The 21,239-nt window shown below is 36.3% G+C and overlaps 1 protein-coding gene across 3 annotated transcripts in view; it reads right to left on the bottom strand.

Moving 5' to 3' along the window:
- The window catches only part of STXBP5L (syntaxin binding protein 5L), a 185,290-nt gene that overhangs the window by 15,189 nt on the left and 148,862 nt on the right, over positions 1–21,239 (bottom strand). For 2 of the 3 annotated variants that reach the window (XM_065742113.1, XM_065742114.1), the window contains one exon: positions 6,039–6,209. In XM_065742113.1, coding sequence (XP_065598185.1) covers positions 6,039–6,209 — 171 coding nt within the window. Of the gene's footprint in view, positions 1–6,038; positions 6,210–18,477; positions 18,529–21,239 lie in introns of all 3 variants that reach the window. The other variant, XM_065742112.1, reaches the window with a different exon arrangement.

Below are 21,239 nucleotides of genomic sequence, written 5' to 3'. Positions count from 1 at the left end.
CTCTCTCCCCGCAGTCCCCTGTCATGTATCTAAATCAATTTGTGCTGCTCCTTCAAAGCTTTTCTAGATCAAGCAACCTATTTGTTTCTCTCTTTCCTTGGAAGCCCATGACCTTTCAAGACTGCAGTTATTGCCTTCTAGGCTCTCATCAGTTAGCTCACATTCACATGTGGGCTTCAGACCCAAGAAAAAAGGAGGCTAATGATAAAAACAGAGAATCTCCCCCTGTTCAGTGCTCCTCACCCTCAACATGGGAAGAAAACCAAATGGTGAGATTTACTCATTCATCCAGAAAATCCAACATGATATGCACAGAGCACTTCTGCAGATGGTGTTAACAGTATAACCACAACCAACAAGAGAACTGCCAACAATTTTGTATTAGTTACACGGGAAATATGCAATATACAGCACAATATTAGCAGAGTTCAGTTCCTCAGGTTGTGGACTTCACACAAAATTCCACTTATTTTCAAGACCCTGACTACCTCTTACTGGACTTACTAGTGCAAATGTCAGCAGTTTGCTATGTCTTCACAAATAAATACTGATTAAGGCACAGATGGGTCCTAAGAGGTTTGAAGCTTTGTTATAGAAACAGACTAAACTTACAGGCCAACATATATGCACATAAAACCACTGTAGAATTTGCTGAACCAAAACCCAACTAAACAGCAACAAAGTTCAAAAGAACATGTAGCGTCCTAAAAGCATAAAATCTAAGCCAAAATCCAGCAGGAAAATGATTCATTAACCTCTGCCAAACTGTACACAAATCTTACAGTAATCCTCACAAATACATTTGAATAGTAAAATAAATTCAAGTATGTAGTATATAGATACTATCTATTTCCAAAGCAAATTGGACAAAATCATGCAAGAGACGAAACAACTCATTCTCAGAATCATTTTAGTCATTTTTTATGCAAATTCTAAAGAAATACTTCAGGTCTAAGAGTACATACATTATATCCATTAAAATGAAAATTGTATTGTACTTGCCATAGAATTTTTGATAAGGTTATTAGAGATAATAGCTAAATACTCTTCAATGCTAGAATGCTTCGATGTTTTTGCTAGCTCTCAGTGACATTTCAACTTAAATAAATGCTCTGTGTCACATTCTAACTATTTAACTTTTAACTTTTAAAAATAGAAAGGTAATTTTATATCACTTATGGTTGGAGAAAATAGATTTCCAAATATGACATTTCAATGTGAAAACTCCATGCTGCCTCTACTTCCTTTCTAAGGAGTATGGTATACTACATTTAGACATATACAGAATGCTCCAGCTTCTGTATGAATGTAGGTAATAAGGGGGAAAAAAGTAGCAGAGTCTGCCAGCACATGCTATTGAGGGCAACTAGCAAGTCATGACAGAGAGAGTCTTTTGGAGTACACAAACTGGCTTAAAAAAGAAAAACGTTTGATAAAAGCGGTAACTGAGAAATTCCAAATCTGAAACACTAGTTATTTGCATTTTATTTAAGCAAACAGGAGTGTATGACAGCATATGCACACACTCAGTCAGCTATGCAAGGATAACCACACTGAGTTCTCTCCCACAACAATTTTATTTTTATTGTTTAGCTTTACTATTTTCTTTCATCAAAAATTACAATAAAAATTAGATTGAAATACAGGTTTAATTTTTCTATGCGAAAATGAACGAATGCTTTGGGCCTGTTCACCTACACTCTAATTCATAATTGGTATTTCAGCTGTTCAAGATAGAAGAGGAGTTTTAATCACTTTAATGACTATGTAGTATTAGTTATTAGTCTGAGCTGAACTGGGTTGGATCTCTGCAACAGAACAGAGGAGGAGGAGTACAAATTTTCCCCAAAGAAAGCAAGCAAAAGGTTAATACAATCCCTGTTTCAATGTTCCTGTGATGATATCTGCAGTTGAAGCAGGGCGTTAGCTGCAGCCCAGTGCTGGAACAGACCAAGGCATCTAATAGAAATGAAGTCAGAAAACTGTCCTGTGGGGAGACTGGTTGAAAATACACTTGATGAAAATGCTGAAAACGCAGTTCTAACAGTTCTAAAAGGCTCAGATTTAAAGGAGCTTGTTTTGAAAACCAAAGTGAAAAGAGTGATTTATTATTCTAACAGATATCTTATGATTAGTCACCAAAATGTATTATCTTTTTAATCTAATCAATTAAGAAGGAGTTTTAAGACCAGGAACCAGAAGAATTATTAAAAAAAATCCAACTGACATCAATGCCTCAGAAACAGGCATTCCACTTAAGAAAATCTAAGAACCATCTACTCATATACAAGGGATTTTTTATATGTGAAATTTTTTAATGCTTCTGAGATAGCAATCTCTAAACAAAACTCTAATCAAGTTGAAGAATCATATCCTAATTTACAATACTACTTCTGTGGTGAGAACACAAATTACACACCATTGTCACAGAATAAGAACATAAAAAATAACTTTTTGTGAATATAACCATTATTTATTGCAGCATATACTGCTAAGTAGCCCCACCAGGAAGGTTTTGATCAAAGCCAGTTTCTCCTTTGGAAGAGGTTTTTTTATTCTCAGATTCTCAGTATATTTCTCAAATCTTTTAACTTCTTATCTTCCTTATCCCTCACACTCCTCCTTACTTTTAACCAGAAAAACCTTCAAGGATCATATCATTTTCTAGCATACCATTTAATATAAAAACCTTCAGAAATCAATCAAACCCCCTGCTAAAATAGGAAGTCCAGAAAGCCAAGATGCATAAAGAATGGCTGAATGTCAGTCATTCCAGACAGTTCAGTTAGCAAAGCTAGAACTTGAAAGGCTAATACAACAGGCATCTAAAAATAATAATTGAAACAAATTTTTGATAAGTTGGACATATGAATTCTTTTCAACAAGAGAATATGTACCATTAGAAAATTATTTTAACTTATAAACCTACTGAAAGGTAAACTTGTATGTATGCTTGTACATACAAACCACACATGCAAAGAAAAACTCAAATCATGGTCTTTCTTATTATGTTAATGTAAATTAAACTCTAAAGACTCTGTCTGGCCCTTTCTTGCAGCAGGAAGAACTATATCGCAGTCATTTCACTGACCTCACTGAGAACTACAATACTACTTCAATGACATTACTGATATACTTAAATAGGATTTTTTTTCTTAAAGTCACTTACATTAATTTACTTCATGTCTCTGAAAGGAAGTTAGATGACCCTCTAGAACGAGGCAAACTTTCATATTAAACTTGATAGGTATCGTAATTAATAATGAAAAATAGAAACTAAATCTTTCGTGATAGGGATTAGTAGTGTAGCAGAAATGCTAAGTCTGTCTGAAGCAGTAACTGAGCACCTGGTGGGAAGGTGGGGCTAGCCCAGCAGAGCTCAGGTGCATGCAATGCATCTGAGTGACCTATGGGAGTGGAGCCAGGATCCACCTTCCCAGACCTCATTTAAGGGTTGGCAGTGGAGACCTACCTGAGGTCTTCTAGAGGTAAGCAGCTCCTTTCCTTCATTTCTGTGTTCATAGCTGCTGCATTTGGGCTCATTCTCATTGGCCGTAACCAAAGACTTCGTTACCCTGCTATTATTACAGTACTGTCCATCCCATTATAGCATTACAAGCAGAAAGCCCCACCATGCAATCAAAAGCAACAATGTATTGTTAAATGCTTTGTAATACCAGAAATTGTTGAAGGTATTTCATAAAGTAGTATGCTTAACACTCTTCTAGTAATGCCAGTTTTCCTTCTGAACAGATGAACAGAATGTGTATGGTGTAGCAGCCAAGGGATCATTTTGGAATGATGTGACTTGCTGTTACTGGAAAGGAAAGAATTAGTGGAAGCTTAAAGGATTGTAGGTTCCCTCTTCTGCTTGTCAGTGGACCCTACTTTTGAAAGATATAAGTGAGAAGGAAAAGAAGCAGCAGAAAAGAGTTCAGTGGTATTGTGACCGAGTTATTTGTAAGTAATGTTGATACTGCAGCAGTGTCTGCATATAAGAATTGCAGAAAAGTTCAGTACTACATAGGATGAAGAAAAGACAAACAAAGTGAAACTATTGTGGCAGTGATGCATTTTCCACAACAGGTTATAATATGACAATGGTACTTACCATATTTGTGTGGTGCTGACAGGAGTTACAATAATCAATAACTAACATGGAGGAAAAAATGCTAATTACTAAAATGAAAACTGCCTTTAAGCACAGGAAATTTCTAAACACCTCAGTGCTATAAATCTCCTTTAGTACAATGCTATACATACAGTCATTAATCCAAGTTAGAGCTGAAATTTATAGGTTTACTATGTAAACTAAATAACTTATTATAACTAATTGCTCAAGGATTACACTTAATCATATTTCATACAAAGCCTACAACATGATTAGGCATTTGTGCTGTTCAGCCTATGGCTTCCTCTTTGATAACTCCACAACTCGGCCACCCCTGCCCTCCCAGGCCAGGTCTACACTACAGGTGCCAATGCCTTTGAATGTCATGTGTGGGAAGAAAGAAAATAACTTTGCTGACAAGGTAAAATTTGAGCCCAGAAGATTCTTTGACATCATTTCAAAGTATAATTTTGTTATAATTACAATAAGTTAACTGAGATAATGTTTAGGTATATGAAATCAGTCTAGTTCTATTTACAGTCTAAGACAATGGCTGCATGGTCACTGAAGAAACATCAGTTTCAGTCAAAATGTTACTTTTATCAAGTTTTTGCCTCTTTTCCTCTGTAGAGGATAAATACTCATCCAGTAAAAATAGATCATGTGGGCACTTCTCTGCTTTAGTAAAAAGGTATTTGGACAGTGTAAAACTAATATATTTAAGCTAAGTATTTCTGTACTTAAGTAGAAAAGAACAGCACAAATGATCCATCTTTCACATGTATCTGTTTTGGTGGAATAGCCTCCGACAATGGGAGATGATTTCTGCTACAGACCTAATGACACAGCTGGAAGAGGGTAACACATTCAGTGAACACAACTGTTCTTCAGAGATCATCCGACCATGTTTTACTCTATGTCCTGAGGATCAGTATAGGTAAACAGTACCCTTATTTCAAACACAAGGAGATGCTAGATGGCACCAGGACAGCCTATGGGATGACAGTTCTGTTCCAGTAAAGAACATAATCTTGGAACTCTCTATGTCAAATAAGGATATTTTCCTACTGGGTCTCACACAGTAGATTCTGTTCTGTGATCCCCACAGTTGTAAGAAGGAAAAATGGAAAATTATTTTTCTACCTATGTTGTCATAAAGAAAATGAAATAATTCTAGCAATTTGCAGCTAGTAACAAAAGTATTTGCGATAATTTGCATTTAAAATTAGACACACTAAGTGATTTAATACCCCTTTCTCTATCCCCATTAGTAATAATCAAAACTTGGGAGTACTGGTTCCAGTTGTAAAGAATGCCTGTGGTCCAGACACCAAATAAAAATGGGCGTACTCTAAGTTTTAGGCACAATGCATTGCCATAAGTGGTCTATTAAGTCTCTGCACTCAGGAAGATCATGATTTGCAGACTGTTTTTCAAACATTAAAGCTAGAGGCTTGTTGTATAAACAAATCAGATTATGGGCTATAATTTTACAGTAAACTGTGGCCAGGAATTGTGTAATTTTACAGTCTTTAGTATCAATAAACACGTGCAAAGCCTGAACTCAGTTTCAGAATTGATAAGCAGTGACAAAGAATTTGAAACTTCAGTATTTCAAGCTGTCACAGAAACTCTATGTAGGCTGCTATGAACAATTGCTTTTTCATAACAAAGCACTGGATCCATACAGGTCAGGGGACAACTGTAAGAGTTCGTGGAGGTTCAGCATACCAAATCCCTAGGCAGCACAGAGCTCAAGAGCAGGCTGGTTAGTAACAACAGTAACACACAGGGGTTGTTCTAATTCTAAACAGTCAGATGAAGGCAGCAGTTTTGTGCAATGACTAGGACAAGGATCGTGCTAAATTTCCTTTCACACCTGGTGAGAAATTCACAGATACCTAGCACAACAGTCACTGCCACCCACCTTCTGTGGTGACTGGGAGGGAAATCTCCATGCACGCTGCAGACTGTGCTTTTCTAAAGGGGGGCCTCCCAGGCCCTCGGCGGTTTACTTTTGAGACGTCCGCGCTGGAAAGTCGTTTTCCTGAACTGCAGCTCTGGGATGTTGGGCTGGTACAGTGACCATTCACGTGATCTGGAAAGTGAATGCAAAACGTGCTAGGTAAAGCATCAGGTCCCAAAATTCAGAATGGAGAAGAGATGTAAGTTCTGGTATTTGCGAATGGGTTAAATAAAATCTTCTGAGAATAACTATTTGTTTTATCAATCCAGAACATACATAGAAGATCACGTCACTATATCTTTAAGGTATATTTTGAAATAAAGTGAGGGACGTAGAACTGGCACACATTCTTATAGCTGCAGCTCCCATAGAATTTTGATGACCTGTGTGCACAGGCAGTTTATCAAGATATAGCTGGTAGCACTGCCATCCTCAGTGTTGTGTCTCCTAATATATACCAAATAAACTGGAAAACTGTCTTCCCTTTTTGCTGTCATAAAGAACTGCAAATGTAATTTACTGCAAGATAGATCTGGACAACTTTCCCACCTGACTAGAAGTTGCAAAGAGACAGGTGTCTAACTGCCGCTATTTGTGATAATTACAGAAGTAGCTATAATAATGCTGAATTATTTTTTAAATCCTTCATAGATTTATCTTACTGCTAGAGGAATCTGACTCCTGAACAATACATTTGTTTGCTACAGAACTGAAGAGGTGAGGCTGAGTCTCTGGACACCTGCTAGAGGCCATGGTCAATTAGCACACATTGCAACCTGATGGGGGAAGGAAAAAAAATATAGCTGCTTTGAAATGCTCCATGGAGCAGCATTTCAACATTTCACTGTGTTCATCTGTTCTTCATCACCAACAATAGGTCTTTAAAACACAACAATCCTCTAAGCAGCGCTCACATCACAGTGTGGAGTAGGTTGGATGGGATCAATGGACTACAACACACTCATGATACTTTTCTTCCCCTCATGTTGGGTATGACAATACGAGATGAAGAATTTATGAATGCAATTTTCTTCACAGTATATGGATAAATATCTTTTACATTTAACTTGAGAAAACAGCAGGTCACATAACAAATTCAGATTTATGCAAGCAAACTTTCTATTCAAAATAATGCAAGCTCAATACAACAGGTAAGGACAAACTTGAAGTTTCTGCTCCCATCTTAAAAGTCAGGTTATTTATATCTCAGTACCACTCTTTCAAATTCTGTATATAAGTATGTTTCAGTATATCATCATTCTTTGCAATTGCATTGCATTCAAGGAAAAGATGAATTTTAATATACCAAGACAAATTTATTTCTTTGTTCCCATGCCACAATAACACACAATGAAAAGCTATTTCGGAGTTCAGATAATAAAACAGATTCTATACTGAATACAGCATATGGTATGCTATTATGTGCAGTCTTCTAATGTGAAAATCATGTCCTTTATATGTGAAAGGAGCTTGGTCTTGATGAACAAAACAGGAAAGAATTGTTTAGAATTATATTTTGGAAAGTAATTCAGTATCTATTCTGAGACTGAGTATCTATAATGAAGGGGCTCTGTAGGAGACACAACTTCCATGATTCCTATCATGTTTCTTAATACATAGCTATTAACTGAGCTAGCAGCACATGTCAAATTGATGTGGATGATTCATTCAACTTATAGTTAAGGAATTTTCCAAAATATACTGGAGTTATTCATGTATTTCAGTAGAAAGTCCTTTGAGACCAGGGCTTTGTTCAAGGGCACAGGCTGACTGCTCAACCTCAGCAACAGATACATTCTCATCTCATTGCTTCCTTTCTTCAAAATTCAGTTTGTGTGAAGGAGTTTCAGCATGATATCTAATTATCCCCAGGAAGATCCTAGGAAGTGGTGAGGAACATAACACAGTAAGAATCATATTCTATAGAAGCACCAACAGCATTTGAGAGTCCCTTTTCTTGAACATTGTATGGAATGGGCATAATTCATCTGTTCCCCTATTCTCTATGTCAAATTTTAAGTGAAATTCTGCTTTTTTTCTTGGTATGCTTGTGTCAATTTACCTTCACAGGCCAAAGTTGAAAAAAAAAACACACACACAAAAAAACCCCAATAGGGTCTGGGCAAACAAAATCCCTTTGGCTGTCTTTCTGAATAAGCAAAGTCAGCTTCTCTGCAGAAACCAAATTAGCTGCACCCTTCAAGTACTGAAGTTGGTGAAAAGTTAGTGAATGCCACGACAATGAGCAGAAGAGGAAGTATAGTGATCAGAGACATACTTTTCTGTATTTTAACACAGTTTTGTTTTTCTGATTAGTTATTATTTTCATACGTATAGAACAAGGAGCAATACAGCTCTGCAAATCTTAGTAAGAAATCCAAAAGACATCATTAAACAAAGTAACTTAGATCTGGGAAGCATGACTGCATCATTATTGTTGAGACAACGAGGAGAATCAAGCAGATGAAGACCACTCAAATCTGTAAGAAAATCCTGTCTGTGTATTTTTATGGTATAAATTTAACAAAATTAAGCATATGTGAATAAAGGTTATATACTATTTAAGACAAGATTCCTTATCATATAGTTGGGAAAAAAAGGCCACAGGAGAAATGAGAAGTAAGAGAGACTGTGAAGATGCCTTTGCCAAAATGACTGCAATGATGTCTGAGCCCTTTCCACAACTGTATTTGCTATCTCCTCCTATCTCTTCCCACAGCATTGCCATGTACCCACATGAACCCAGTTGGGATTTAACTGAACATGAGAATACCCCATGAGGTCAAGGGAATTTGAATTACACTATCTAGAGCACCTGGATTCCAGGATTATGTGCTGGAGTTAGTAATGTGCTACATCTGGCCATCCTGCTTGAAGCAGTCTCCTTGGTGTGTAACAGCCATTCCACTCTTCCTGGGCACCAGCCTTATCTCCTGCTTGTGGACAGTGAACTAAATGCCAGAACGTGGGAATAGCTACTCTGATCATGAATTCAAACAAGTAAGGCTCATGCAAATCATTGAAGTAATCACAGATTATCCCATACAACAAGTTAGTTACTGTGAACTTGATGAACTGCTGAGAGATACAATAAGTAACATGACAGAGCAAGTCTGCTGGACAGCCTCAAATTTAATCTGATTCTTCTGAGGAGTATTATACAAATCAGAAATGTATTATACAAACCAGAATGTGCTAATTTTGGTTGTAACATATGTATTAGGTTGTAACACATATACATTACACAACCTGCCTTGTCATACAACTATACAACATACCTTGTCACACAACTAGGTTAAAGTATTTGGCAACCTTTGCAGAAAGGAAAAGGGACCGATGAATTACCAAAGAATAGCTAAAGCCAAAAAACTGTTAGGAAGAAAGAAGAAATATGTATTTGTACTTGCTGTCTTGAAAGTTGTGTTACACTGGGTATTACAAAAACAACAAAAAATGCTAAGAAAGTTCATTGCTTTTCAGTTCTAACAAAGGGATAAATTCACAAAGAAAAGATATCTGAAAAACGGTCCTTACTAATGATCTAAGGGAAGCTCCAACTTCCTATGTTGAAAGGAAGTCATAAGAGAACAGGCAAGAGGAGCAGAGAGAGCTGCTTTAAGAGTGAGCAGAAAGAACTCTAACAATAGGAAAGACCCAGAGATTATCCTCACTAGTTCAATCTATGCTGTTAAATGGAAGATAAATCCACCTCTTTCTACTTGTCAATTATGTGTTATCAATAAATGAGATATTAGGAAATGATTACGAGTGACTACCAGCTTTTATTGTTACACAACAAAGTGATACACCTTTAGTCCATGAAAAAAGAGACCTCATACAACTGCCTGAAGGACAGTCTCTAGCTTCCACATAACTAAAATTTGTGTAAAAACAGTAAGAGAATATAGAACAACACCTTAAGCTTTTAATAGATCAATGTTAAAAGCTTCAAAGAAAATCTCTTATGAAGTCAGGATTCACTGTCTTGGTGGAGTTCTGTCAGACAGATGGGAGAGAAGTGGTTAAGCCCTATCAGATGTTAAGATAGATGCTCTTCAACAGACACATGTATTTGCCATTATGCCTTAATTTACATTCACACTCAAGAGTATAAAATACTGTTATTACAGTATACTGCTTGTGTAATAGAACTGTATCTCTCTAATTGTAATGAACTCCTATCATGCACTTGATCCTAGATTTCAACATTTTTCTGTAAGTAGCAAAAAGAGCATTTATTTTTCAGAGAATAGCAGTTTCAGCCCCTTCACAATATTTTACATATGTCACTCACAAAGCTTCTCCCAGAATCAATATTTTTGCCTATGGTTATGAACAATGAAACCAAAATACAAAATGAACAATATCCAAATGAGGAATCCTGAGAATATATTCCTGTTTGGCATAACACCATCTCTACATTAAATTACCTCAGTAGCCAAACCCCACAGTTCAAATCTAAAAATAATTTTATCTTTGTTCCTTGAAAACAAGTGTGAAAATTTTTAACTACTTGGATCTAACCCTATTCCTCAGATTCTTCAGTTGAATTTCTAGTGATCACAAAACATTACATTAATGTCTCAAAGTGTATACGGCACTCAGTGTGCCTCAACAATAATGTAACATAAATTGTTATGTTTTGTGCAACAAAACAGGAGAACACAGAAAGGAAAATTGATTTTATTCTGAAACAATCAAAGACCATTCATCCAGAGTTGCACAGAAGACAACACTGGAACATTCAAGTAGAGTGGATGAACCATGAGACCACCTAGAATATCAACAATTGAGCATCCTCTGCTACGAGCATTGCACCTGCATTTTCAAGATGAAAAAAATCTTTTTAAAATTCAACTCTCTGCTTTTGAAAATGAAATGTTTTCAAAGAAGTAGGACTGGAAACATTTTTTTCAACTTGAACATGATGCAAATAAGCTGCAGACCTTCTAAACAAAACTCCACATTTCCATTTGAAGTGAATTAACACATTGTAAGAATTGAAACAAAATAAACAAAAAAAGTAGTTGTAGCCTCTCCTAGCCTGATTCTCCTGAAAAGTTATGTCATGTTGATTTTTATAGCCTGGTCTTCTTCAGGTTAAAAAAAAAAAAATCTTTCTTTTTAACCAGAGGTAAAAATGTTTGAAATAATTGAGTTAGTGCCACTGTGCACACTTGTAATGCCACTTCAGAGCTGGCTTTCTTATCTAACTACTGAAACCACAAAAGACAGAACATCAATAAATTCAATTCTGCTTATCCATGTGAGGAAACATTACAGATCTTTTCAGATATAATTTTTACCTTGAAATACCAAAATGTCTATAAAGTTATTTAATCTCCAGAACTTTTTGTTGACTTCAGTCTTAGCTTGCTATCTCACACAAAGTTACATATAATCACCCAACTAGCTCTGAACAGAACTGAAGGAGATTGTTTCAATTTGCCATATAATTAAGTAATTAAGTAATGTACCTGTTATTCATAGTTATTTGTGGTGAAAATTTTTGTCCAAAGTGCTCTTGATGGTACATCAATATAATTTACACTCTGTTCCACAAATGCCAACATATAATTTGCTTGCAAATACTCAACAGAAAGAGACCTTGTCATATAAACCATTCGAAATAAGCTCACATAAAATTTTTATGTACCAATCAAACAATCCTAAAAATGCAACTTTTTTCAATTTTGTTAACGTTATATTTTTGACAGATTTCACACCAGAACATTGTAATAAAAAAAACAGTAACAATTGTGCTAGATAGCTTTTGATTTAGAGTTCTAGTTTTTAAATATTCTTCTGCTTGTACACAGTTGCTAGGACTTTGGATGTTGCTCTAAGTTCCAACTAGGTGACAGATGGTGACTACTTATAGATGACAGTCAATGTGAGAACTCATTCTCAAACCAAGTTACTGCAGAGGACTTTTGGGCACAGGTAGGTTTGGTAAGTCTATGTGTTGCCTCAGATTTTGACAGCTAGCCTGAAAATTCTGCTAAGATTATCACAACCTGGAAAGTGTACATTGACCACAATGCAAGAATAGCACACGTGCATTTCTTGAGAGCAATGTAAAATGATCTTTGAGAGTCCTCAGTAAGGAACTCCTTTTTAAGTAAAAACATAGCATTTAGGAACAGTGAATACCTATCATATCATGAGCCTATCAGTTCAGCATCATGTTGTTATTATCAACCCTTAGACATATGATAAATTTTACTGTTTTGTTGTTTCAGGGAACAAATTTTACTACTTTTCCTTCATGACTATGTTTAACTATATCAATTAGAAACACTTCAGTTACAGTCTCTTTGGTAACTTTAATTACTTACCTTTCTTCTAAATTGCTCATTAAACTCTGATAAACATCAGATAATTTTTAATTCATTATATATATATATACATTTAATTCTGGAAGCATCAGAAGTCAGCGCACAGCCACTTTCTGCATTTGAAACCACAAAGCCAATTATGCTATAGTATCTGACAGAGTTAACCTGCTGATAGCTTGTTTCTTCTTTTTTCCTTCTAGTTTTATGAAGTGCTATATTACATGAACTCTAGTTACAGAGTGCTAATGTATCAGTTAATATGGGTTCTCTTTTAAAAATGTCTGGCCACAAACTTTCTCTTATTTAAATTAGGAAGAAACTGATTCTGTCATACATTTGACCTTTCTTGTAAAAGTAGAAGTCGTTTGTCCAATTCATAATGTTTTTCATCCTAACATGGATCACACGCAGCAGAAAAAGGCAAACCACATCCTTGATAGTATCAATGACAGCATAGCCAGCAGCTCAAATGATGTAATCCTTTCCCTCTACTCGGCATTTGTTTCTCAAGTACTGTACAAAGTTTTGATCTCCCTACTACAATAAATATATTGACATAAAGGGGTGATTTCAGCAGAGATCCACCAGTCTGGTAAAGAACTTGGCACACACGATATAAGAGGAAAAGCTGAGAACTATTTATATCTTTTTTTTCCCGGCCTTAAGAGTAGAATACTCAAAGGAGATCTTAGTGTTGTCTGCAACTACCTGATCTGAGCATACAGAGAAGATGGATCCAAACTCTTCTGAGACAAGCACAGTCATAGGGCACAAGATCAAACACAAGAAATTCTGGTCAGATATTAGGAAATATTTTTTTCCTCTGGGTGAGCAGTCAAATACCAGAAAAGCTTGCAGAACCTCTGTTCTTGGAGGCATTCAAGGCACAGATAGATGCTGTCCTGACCTATGTTGTCTAACCAGACCTGCTATGAGCAGGGTGATGGTCTAGACAACTTCGAGAAGTCAGCTACAAACTTTTTAATGCATTATTATAACTACAAGCAGAATTCAGATGATCTCTCAAATCAGCTAGTATTTTCAGACCATAAAGTGAACAGAAATTACACTACCATGCTAGAAAAAACATATACTGAACAGGTTGTAGGTTCCTTTGCATGTAAAAATACATATAATTCTCAGTGTGTATAAAGTAAGTCAAAGCACTGTTAAAGCTGGATGTCTATATTGCTTTTCCAAAAAATGTCAGGCCAGGGAGGAAGACAACTCTTATAATTTTGAGCTTCAACAAATGATTTTACTTTTTATTGACACTGCAAACAAAATTATAGATCCAGAGAGGGTAGCAGATAACGCTCCACTAAAAATCAACCAGCTCATCCAGTGAGGCAGTAAGCAAAAACAGAGTAAAAGCTTCAAAATTTTGCCAACTGAATGCATTATGTTTGTCCCGAGGCAACTTTTAAAACAGCATAAGTAGCAGTGACTAGAAAGCAACGTCTGCTACAACTCTAATAATGTCTGCAGTAAACTGCTTTGAAAGGGTAAAGCACGGATTACTGTAGCCCTACTGCTCATCACTAAAATAAAAATGAGGTCTTCTTTATGGTATCTGGGTACTGTTTCATAGGCTTAGTAGCATTCAGAAAGCAACATTTTCCTTTCAGTGACTTAAGTATAAAGACAACGAATGATGGATAATAACATACTACAATCACTATATGCATAAATACTTGAGGAAAGAAAAATCTATCAGATTCCACAGGTCTGGCACATGCAAAAAATAGAATACAGAAGTAAAAATAAAGTTCCTTTGTCTGATTCTCTACAACTTTGTTTTTTGAACTTTTAAAATTAAAGTTTTTGGGTCTCTGCATAAGAAGGTATTTCTCAAATCTTTGAAAAATATGAGCTTCTTTGGTACTGTCTTGTTTTTCACTTCTGCATAAAATGGGAGACATTATCTTTGAGTTATGTTAAGAATTCATTTACTCCTTATAAGTGTCTGCAGAAAGCATAGGAAATTATGTTAACCTTTTGAAGATCACAGCTTAAAAAGAAGAAAGAAAAATGGCTGTCTCTATTTGCATTTTTTTTTGTTGTTGTTCTTTGGCTAATAAAGTCTAGGTGATAACACAAATTCCTACAGTGAGACCATCTGTTCATAGGAATTAAATAAAAATTGTCAGTTACTGAGTTCCTCCATTTTCAGTTGGTGTTTGTGTTTAACTCCCTGTGATCACCTGGAAATTTTAAAGGCTTTTAAAGAAATACTTCCTAAGGAGAAAAATATTATCTGATGATCAAAGTGGCCGGTGAGGCACAGTTTGAAAACTTTCACATAAAAGCAGTTGTATGTTTGCCTCAGATTTCAGAATGTTTTAAGCTCAAGGAGGGAAGGTTTAGATTGGAAGTCAGGGGGAAGCATCTTACAGAGAGGAGGGTGGTGATGTGCTGGAAGAAGCTGCTCAGTGAGGTTGTGGAAGACTGTCCCTGGAGGTGTTAAAGACCACCTAGGCACCCTGCTCTAGTATTAGATCTGGAGGTTCATGGCTCTGCCTGTGTCAGGGAGAACTGGAACTTGATGATCCTTGGGGTCCCAAGCCATTCTATGATTCCCACTTTGATTTGGATTATTCTCATAATTTATTTCACTTCAACAATGCATGAAAACACAGATGATCTTTCCAGAAAACTCGAAAACAGTATCAGATGCTAAAGGAAAGATACTGACATTCAGAGCTGCATGTGGATCACAGAATCATAGAAAGGCTTGAGTTGGAAGGGACTTCAAAGCCCACCCCTGCCCTGGGCAAGGTTGCTACTCACTAGGATCAGGCTGCCCAAGATCCCATCCAACCTGGCCTTGAACGACTGCAGGAATGGGGCACCCACAGCTCCTCTGGGCAGCCTGTACCAGTGCCTCATCATTTCCCGAGTAAAGAACTTCCTCCTAACACCTAACTTAAATATTCCCTCTTTCAGTTTAAAATCATTCTCCTTGTTCTATCACTATCAGATGTTGTAAAAGGTAGTCTCTATCTTGCTCATAAGCACCCTGAAGGATATTTGTAGGGTATATGCAACAGAGCTATCAAGAACTTGTAATGTCTGACCATATACGGTAGGTCCTCAAGTTTCTGTGTGTAACCTCTCCTATTTTAATTTAAAGCAAAGTGAAAGCAAGGACACTACACAAGTGAGACCTTATGAACAGAGCGGAACTGTAAGCTGACAGACGATAATGTATTTCCCAATTAGCTGCAGTCAGTACTGAGAATAGGTGATGTATATCAGTACTCAACGAAAACCTGCGAGCCAGAGCAGATGGAAGGGATGCACAAACCATCTTAACATTTGAAAGTGGTGACTTGAGTACCTGAAATATAAACATGGGCCAGAAAGCCTTGTTATCCCCTGAACATTAAGATTATGGTACAGTCTCAGGCCACAGCCAGCAGTGGATAAATAATCCCAAGAGCACTAGTAGCACAGCTAGGACATTTGGCACAGAAATAAATGAAATGCAGACATTATTCATCACCTTTTCCAGGAACTCTCATTTAAATTTAGCTCCTTACATGAAAACAAATAAATAAATAAATGCATAACGTTTTCCAGCCAGTCCTAAACCAAGCTATCTACAGCACAGTTTTAACGACTGTGATATTTTACAGGAATATTCTGGCCCTTCTAAAGTAATAAAGAAGCCGAAAAGAAAGAAGCTTTTTGCTTTCTTTCTTATTTCTTTTTTAAATTCTTCTTCAGAATACTGCTTCCACAGGCTTCATTCTTAGCAATCTGTGGGTACAGAGTAGCCAGTAACTGCAGTAGTAACGACAAACAAACAGCAAACACAGCACTTAGGTGAAAATTTAGTAATACCCCTTGGCCTGTAAGAATATTTTTTCCAACATCTGCAGAATGTTTAAATTGACCTTCTTACACTTATTTTTAGTTTAAGTTGAACTTGTTCAACATTACTCAAAAATAATGAGTACAGGTCATTAGAAGAATGGTGAAAACAGGACTGTTTTGAAATCACAAATACACATATTCACTCTTGTCCTGGTTTCAGCTGGGATAGAGTTTATTTTCTTCCTGGCAGCTGGAATGGTGCTGTGTTTTAGATTTAGGATGAACATAATGTTTTAGCTGTTGGGCAGTGAAAAGTCAAAGACTTTTCAGCTTCTGGTATGGCTCTGCCAGTAAGGTGAATGGGGTGCACAAGGAGATAGGAGAGGACACAACCAGAACAGCTGACCCAAACTGACCAAAGGGATGTCCCATACCATATGATGTCATGCAGGATAACAGAACTGTGAGGAGTTGGGCAGAACTTTTTTTCCTTTTTCTTTATTTTTAATAAATAAAAGTGTATATTCAGTATAATTTGGACAATGCTTACAATATTGTCCAGTTGGACTGTAAAAATACTGTAGGTAAGACATTTTATTCCCTCTGACATGTGGAAGTTGTCTGCCTCAAGATAATGCACAGAATAAAATATTAATATTGATTTCTATAATATACAGTAAAGCCCTCACCGCTTCTAGTTGAAAACTGACATTTGTTGTCTCGTTAAATACCTATGATTTCAGTCTTTTTGTAAATCAAATTTATCTTTTTCTTGTCTTTTGTTTCAGGAATTTCAGACCAGCTAGCATAATCTATGTTTATTTTATCCTATGTGTCTTTCAAGATTATCTTTTTAAATAACAATAACAAAAAGGTCCAATCTACGGAGTATAGTTCAGCCTTATATCCTACTCTATAACAATTTCAGTGCCAACTGTGTTCACCTTCACTCACAATTTTTTCCCACTTACTTAGTGATAAAAATAATTTTAAAGGTCCATAGCTGTCTGCATCACTCTTCTTACCTTTCTGGAATATTAGTTTTATAATTTTCCATTCCATTATTTTTTTAATGTATTCCTACAACCCTAGTTTCTCAAATATCATTGTTAATGATGGAGTAAATAATTTCAACTAACTCGGTCTGTACACTGTGATTGGCACAATCTGCACTGAATTTCCCAAAGATTTTGCAGCCTTTATTTACTTAATCTTTGTCAGAAGCTATTAGTAATTTTCTATGTTTCTCAGTCATTTTTTATGTTGAAGGCACATTTATTCCCCTGACTTTTGCCTCGGGGAACAGTGGTACACTGGTTTATACATGTGCAAGATTCCCAGTGACAGAAATTAAGTTCTGTTGCATTATGCAAGAATATGATCCAACTTTGGTTTTTATCTCTAAAGAGACAGTTGGGGTAACGAGGCATGGCTACGCATTTATTTTTCAGTCATCTTAAATGAGAAACTTCCCATGAGACCAAAGCTAGAAAGGACTCCTTGACATTGAGAATATTAAAAATAATTATTAAAATGTTTGTGTGAATCATACATTCGACCCGAAATGCCAAGAATGATTCTCCTTACGCTCATATTTAAGAGGGCGTGATCTGCCCCAGATATTTTTTAAGGTTATGCAAGATCTTAAATTTTCATGTTAGGTTTCCTGAGGTGAAATTTCTGTTTTCATTTCTACTGAAATATTAAAAAAGAATTGAGAAAAATGTTGTGACAAACAGTGCACTCCACAGTCGGCCAAGGTAAGTCTTGAGGAGAGGTCTGAGACATAAATGACTGATTTCTGATCTACTTCTCCAAAGCTCAAACGAACATAACATATATATATGTTTAACTCTCTTATTACTGTTGTGGCACAGAATTTGTACATCAATTAAAGAAAACACACTAGCACATGCAGTGGTTGTTATAGGCAGAGATAAGCATTGCTGACAATTTAGTTAAAATGGTTCAAATATGTCAAAAGTTCTGGAGAAACTTCATAAAAAAATATTACACACATGGTGTGTAACAATTCGCAAAACGTATCTACAGTAAACAAATGAATATTAAACAAGCAAAATGCTGAGAGCTGCCAACAGAACTGTATGGGTTAATAGGTGGTTTTTAGAAAGCCTTTTCAGACACAGCCTCCAAGGTTATTGTGTTATCTATGGATCAGTTGGTAAAATGTCTTGCCAATGAACGTAAGGAAGTTTAAAGCTGTTGGCTTTCGCCTACCGTACCAAGATCAGTCTTAAGATCTGTTGGCAGACTTAACTTTCTTGATCCTTTAACTGAAACAACAGAAAAAGGAGAAAGGCAGTTGTTAACAATTTACAAAGAAAAAGGAGTGAGGGAAACAACATGCCACCTTCTGGTTAACATCATGCTGAAAGTTTGTAGCACATATATTTTTAAATCAGCGCATAAAAGCAGAATAATACTTTAAATATTTTCATGTACAACATTCAGAAAAATGAATGTAACTAGACAAAAAAGCCCTGGAAAAAACATTACTCCAGCTCTCAATAAATGAATGGTGCTATACATAGCTTTAGCTGTGTGTTGCAATATCTTACCTTGAGACGGCAGGAATGATAAAAATAAGAAAAGATTAAAGCAGATATTGCAAATGCTGGTTATACAGCATATCACAAATATTTAAACATCTGGAAACCAATTGATTTAAGAGGGTGCAATGAAACTATGAGTTCTGATAACATCATACTCAAGATACCTTTTGAAAAAGAGGGCATATTGTACCAGTAGTGGAGACAAAATACAATATTGTATTGACTACAGAAAAGAAGACATTGAACAGAAACGAAATACAGCAGCTTCAGGATAAAATGTAGTGTAACTCAGACATCAAAACATTGCACTCAGTTTGCTGAAGATTTAATTATCTGTTGTGTTCTGAATGCAAAACAAAACTAATTTTGCTTCTGTTCAAAAATGTTTCATTGCCTTACACATGAGCACATTTTTAAACAATGAACACCAAAGAAATGAAATGAAGCATGTCTTGTAGCAGTATTAAATTTGTTAAAAGAATGCCTTAAGAAATCTTTTATTATTTACTCAGAAGACTTAATTTCCAATATGGTTCTTTTATTTTGTCTTCATTCAGTTATTTTTGTTTTCTGGCTTTTGCTCCCTACAAATACTGTCTGTCATTAGTAGAGAACAGTGAAGTATTTGTTAGCTAATTATACTTAAAAAAAAGTCCCACATAGTAAGTATGACAGTGATGGGAACACTAGGATGTCCTGTGCCCTACCTTACGAAGGTAAGGAATAAGTCCTGTGTAATTTCTGTTTAATAAGCTTTTAGGTCAGAAGGATGCCCAGAACAGCCACTTATCATTACAAGTCACAGAGCCCCTGAAAGAATCTTGCAACTACTAAACCTGCAATCTGGCAGAGGAAAATATCAGATACCACCAATGATTTTTTTTTTTTTTTTGCCCCCAGGTGAAGAGTTGAGGAGCCTTTCTTACTCCATAGCAACCTCCTGATATCAACAGAAGCAGCTCAACCCTTAGAGTAATCCATTTCTGGGTGTCACTTTAACTGAATGCTTTAAAGCAGAGTGAGGCAGTCTCTTCAGATCAATCCAACATAAAATATACATTCCTAATATCACTATGTGAAAATTCTCTAATTTTGATAACAAGCATTTGGATTGTGTATCCATTTTAGGCACTAATAAAAAAGCCAAGCAGATCTTCAGAAGAGCCTCTTGATTTATCTGGAGAGCAGTCATACACTTTCACAGTGAGAACAGAGGTCACTTTACAAAACCAGTGCCCTGCTACACAGGAAAACAATGCACTTGCAATATAATCTCCTTTCATTTTCAGGAAGTAACAACATCTTGCTCAGCCAGCCTGTCAAAAGAGGATTTCTAATTCCTAGAGGAGGCTGTAGGGACCACAGTCTAGACTAGGATATTTCAGAAGTATAAAAGCAAACTACATTTAATGTTAAGAGAACCTCATTAGTGCTATCATCATGAAGGCTTTGGGCTTAATAAAGAGGTGGTCTAAGCTCTTCTACTTCAATATTTCAGCTATTCCTGTATAACAGGATTCTGCCTTTTTTACAAACTGTCTTTTTTTCAAGTTTTTTTTTTTTTCAAAACTATTTTCAAACTGCAGCATGTATGTACAAACTGGGAGACTGTAGAAATAGCTCCCAATTATCTGTGTGCAGGCTCATGCAGGAGATACAAAGAAAGTAAACCTTTTGATTCTTCTGGATTCAATTTGTGAGCTCCTGCAGCTGCTCCCAGACAAAACAGACATACTATACTGAATGCTGTAAACTAACAGGCACAGGATGCTGAAAGGACTGTAGCTGGGAAAGAAAGGGAGCAAAAATCTGATGAGCTGGGCTATGGGCACCAGGATAGTATAGACATCCTGATCTTGAAAAAATTGGTAGAACAGAGGCATGGGTGTGGGGCTCTTTTGTAGCAGGGAACATGGTAAGAAGGGTGTTAAAGTAGAAAGGAGATACACAGAATTAGGAAATGAAGGAAACGCAATTGGAAAAGACAAAAGATGGAGTTGATTAATGTTACTCCTTACTGTGATTAAAAGTGCATAATGCTACCATTTTTATTTGGGGGGGTCATTTTAATAATAAGGTGATAGGAACACAGATATTACTATGTAAGCTATTTGTAATTCCTAAAATGTCTATTTTTCTATCTCTAAATTCATAATAAAGAAAGATCATGGATAGTATGATCTCACATCTTGCTGAGAATGAGCTTATGAAAACTAGTTTAACTTAAGAATGAAGTAGAGCACAATGGCTCAGGAGGCTACCAGAACTGTTTGTTACTTTGCATTTATGCTGGAGGCAGACAGCACAGTACAAAGTAAGACACATGGCCTAACTTGGCCTTGCCCGATGCTACAGCTCTTGTCATGTGTCTGTCATGTCTGTGGCTGGTTTGGACCTGGACTCATGCACTGACATCCTCGCCTGGACTTGCC

Source organism: Cyrtonyx montezumae, unplaced genomic scaffold (assembly GCF_038088225.1).
Source record: "Cyrtonyx montezumae isolate F1298 unplaced genomic scaffold, pur_monq_1.0 scaffold_3, whole genome shotgun sequence".
Lineage (NCBI taxonomy): Eukaryota > Metazoa > Chordata > Aves > Galliformes > Odontophoridae > Cyrtonyx > Cyrtonyx montezumae.
This window is presented reverse-complemented; position numbering and strand designations above follow the sequence as displayed.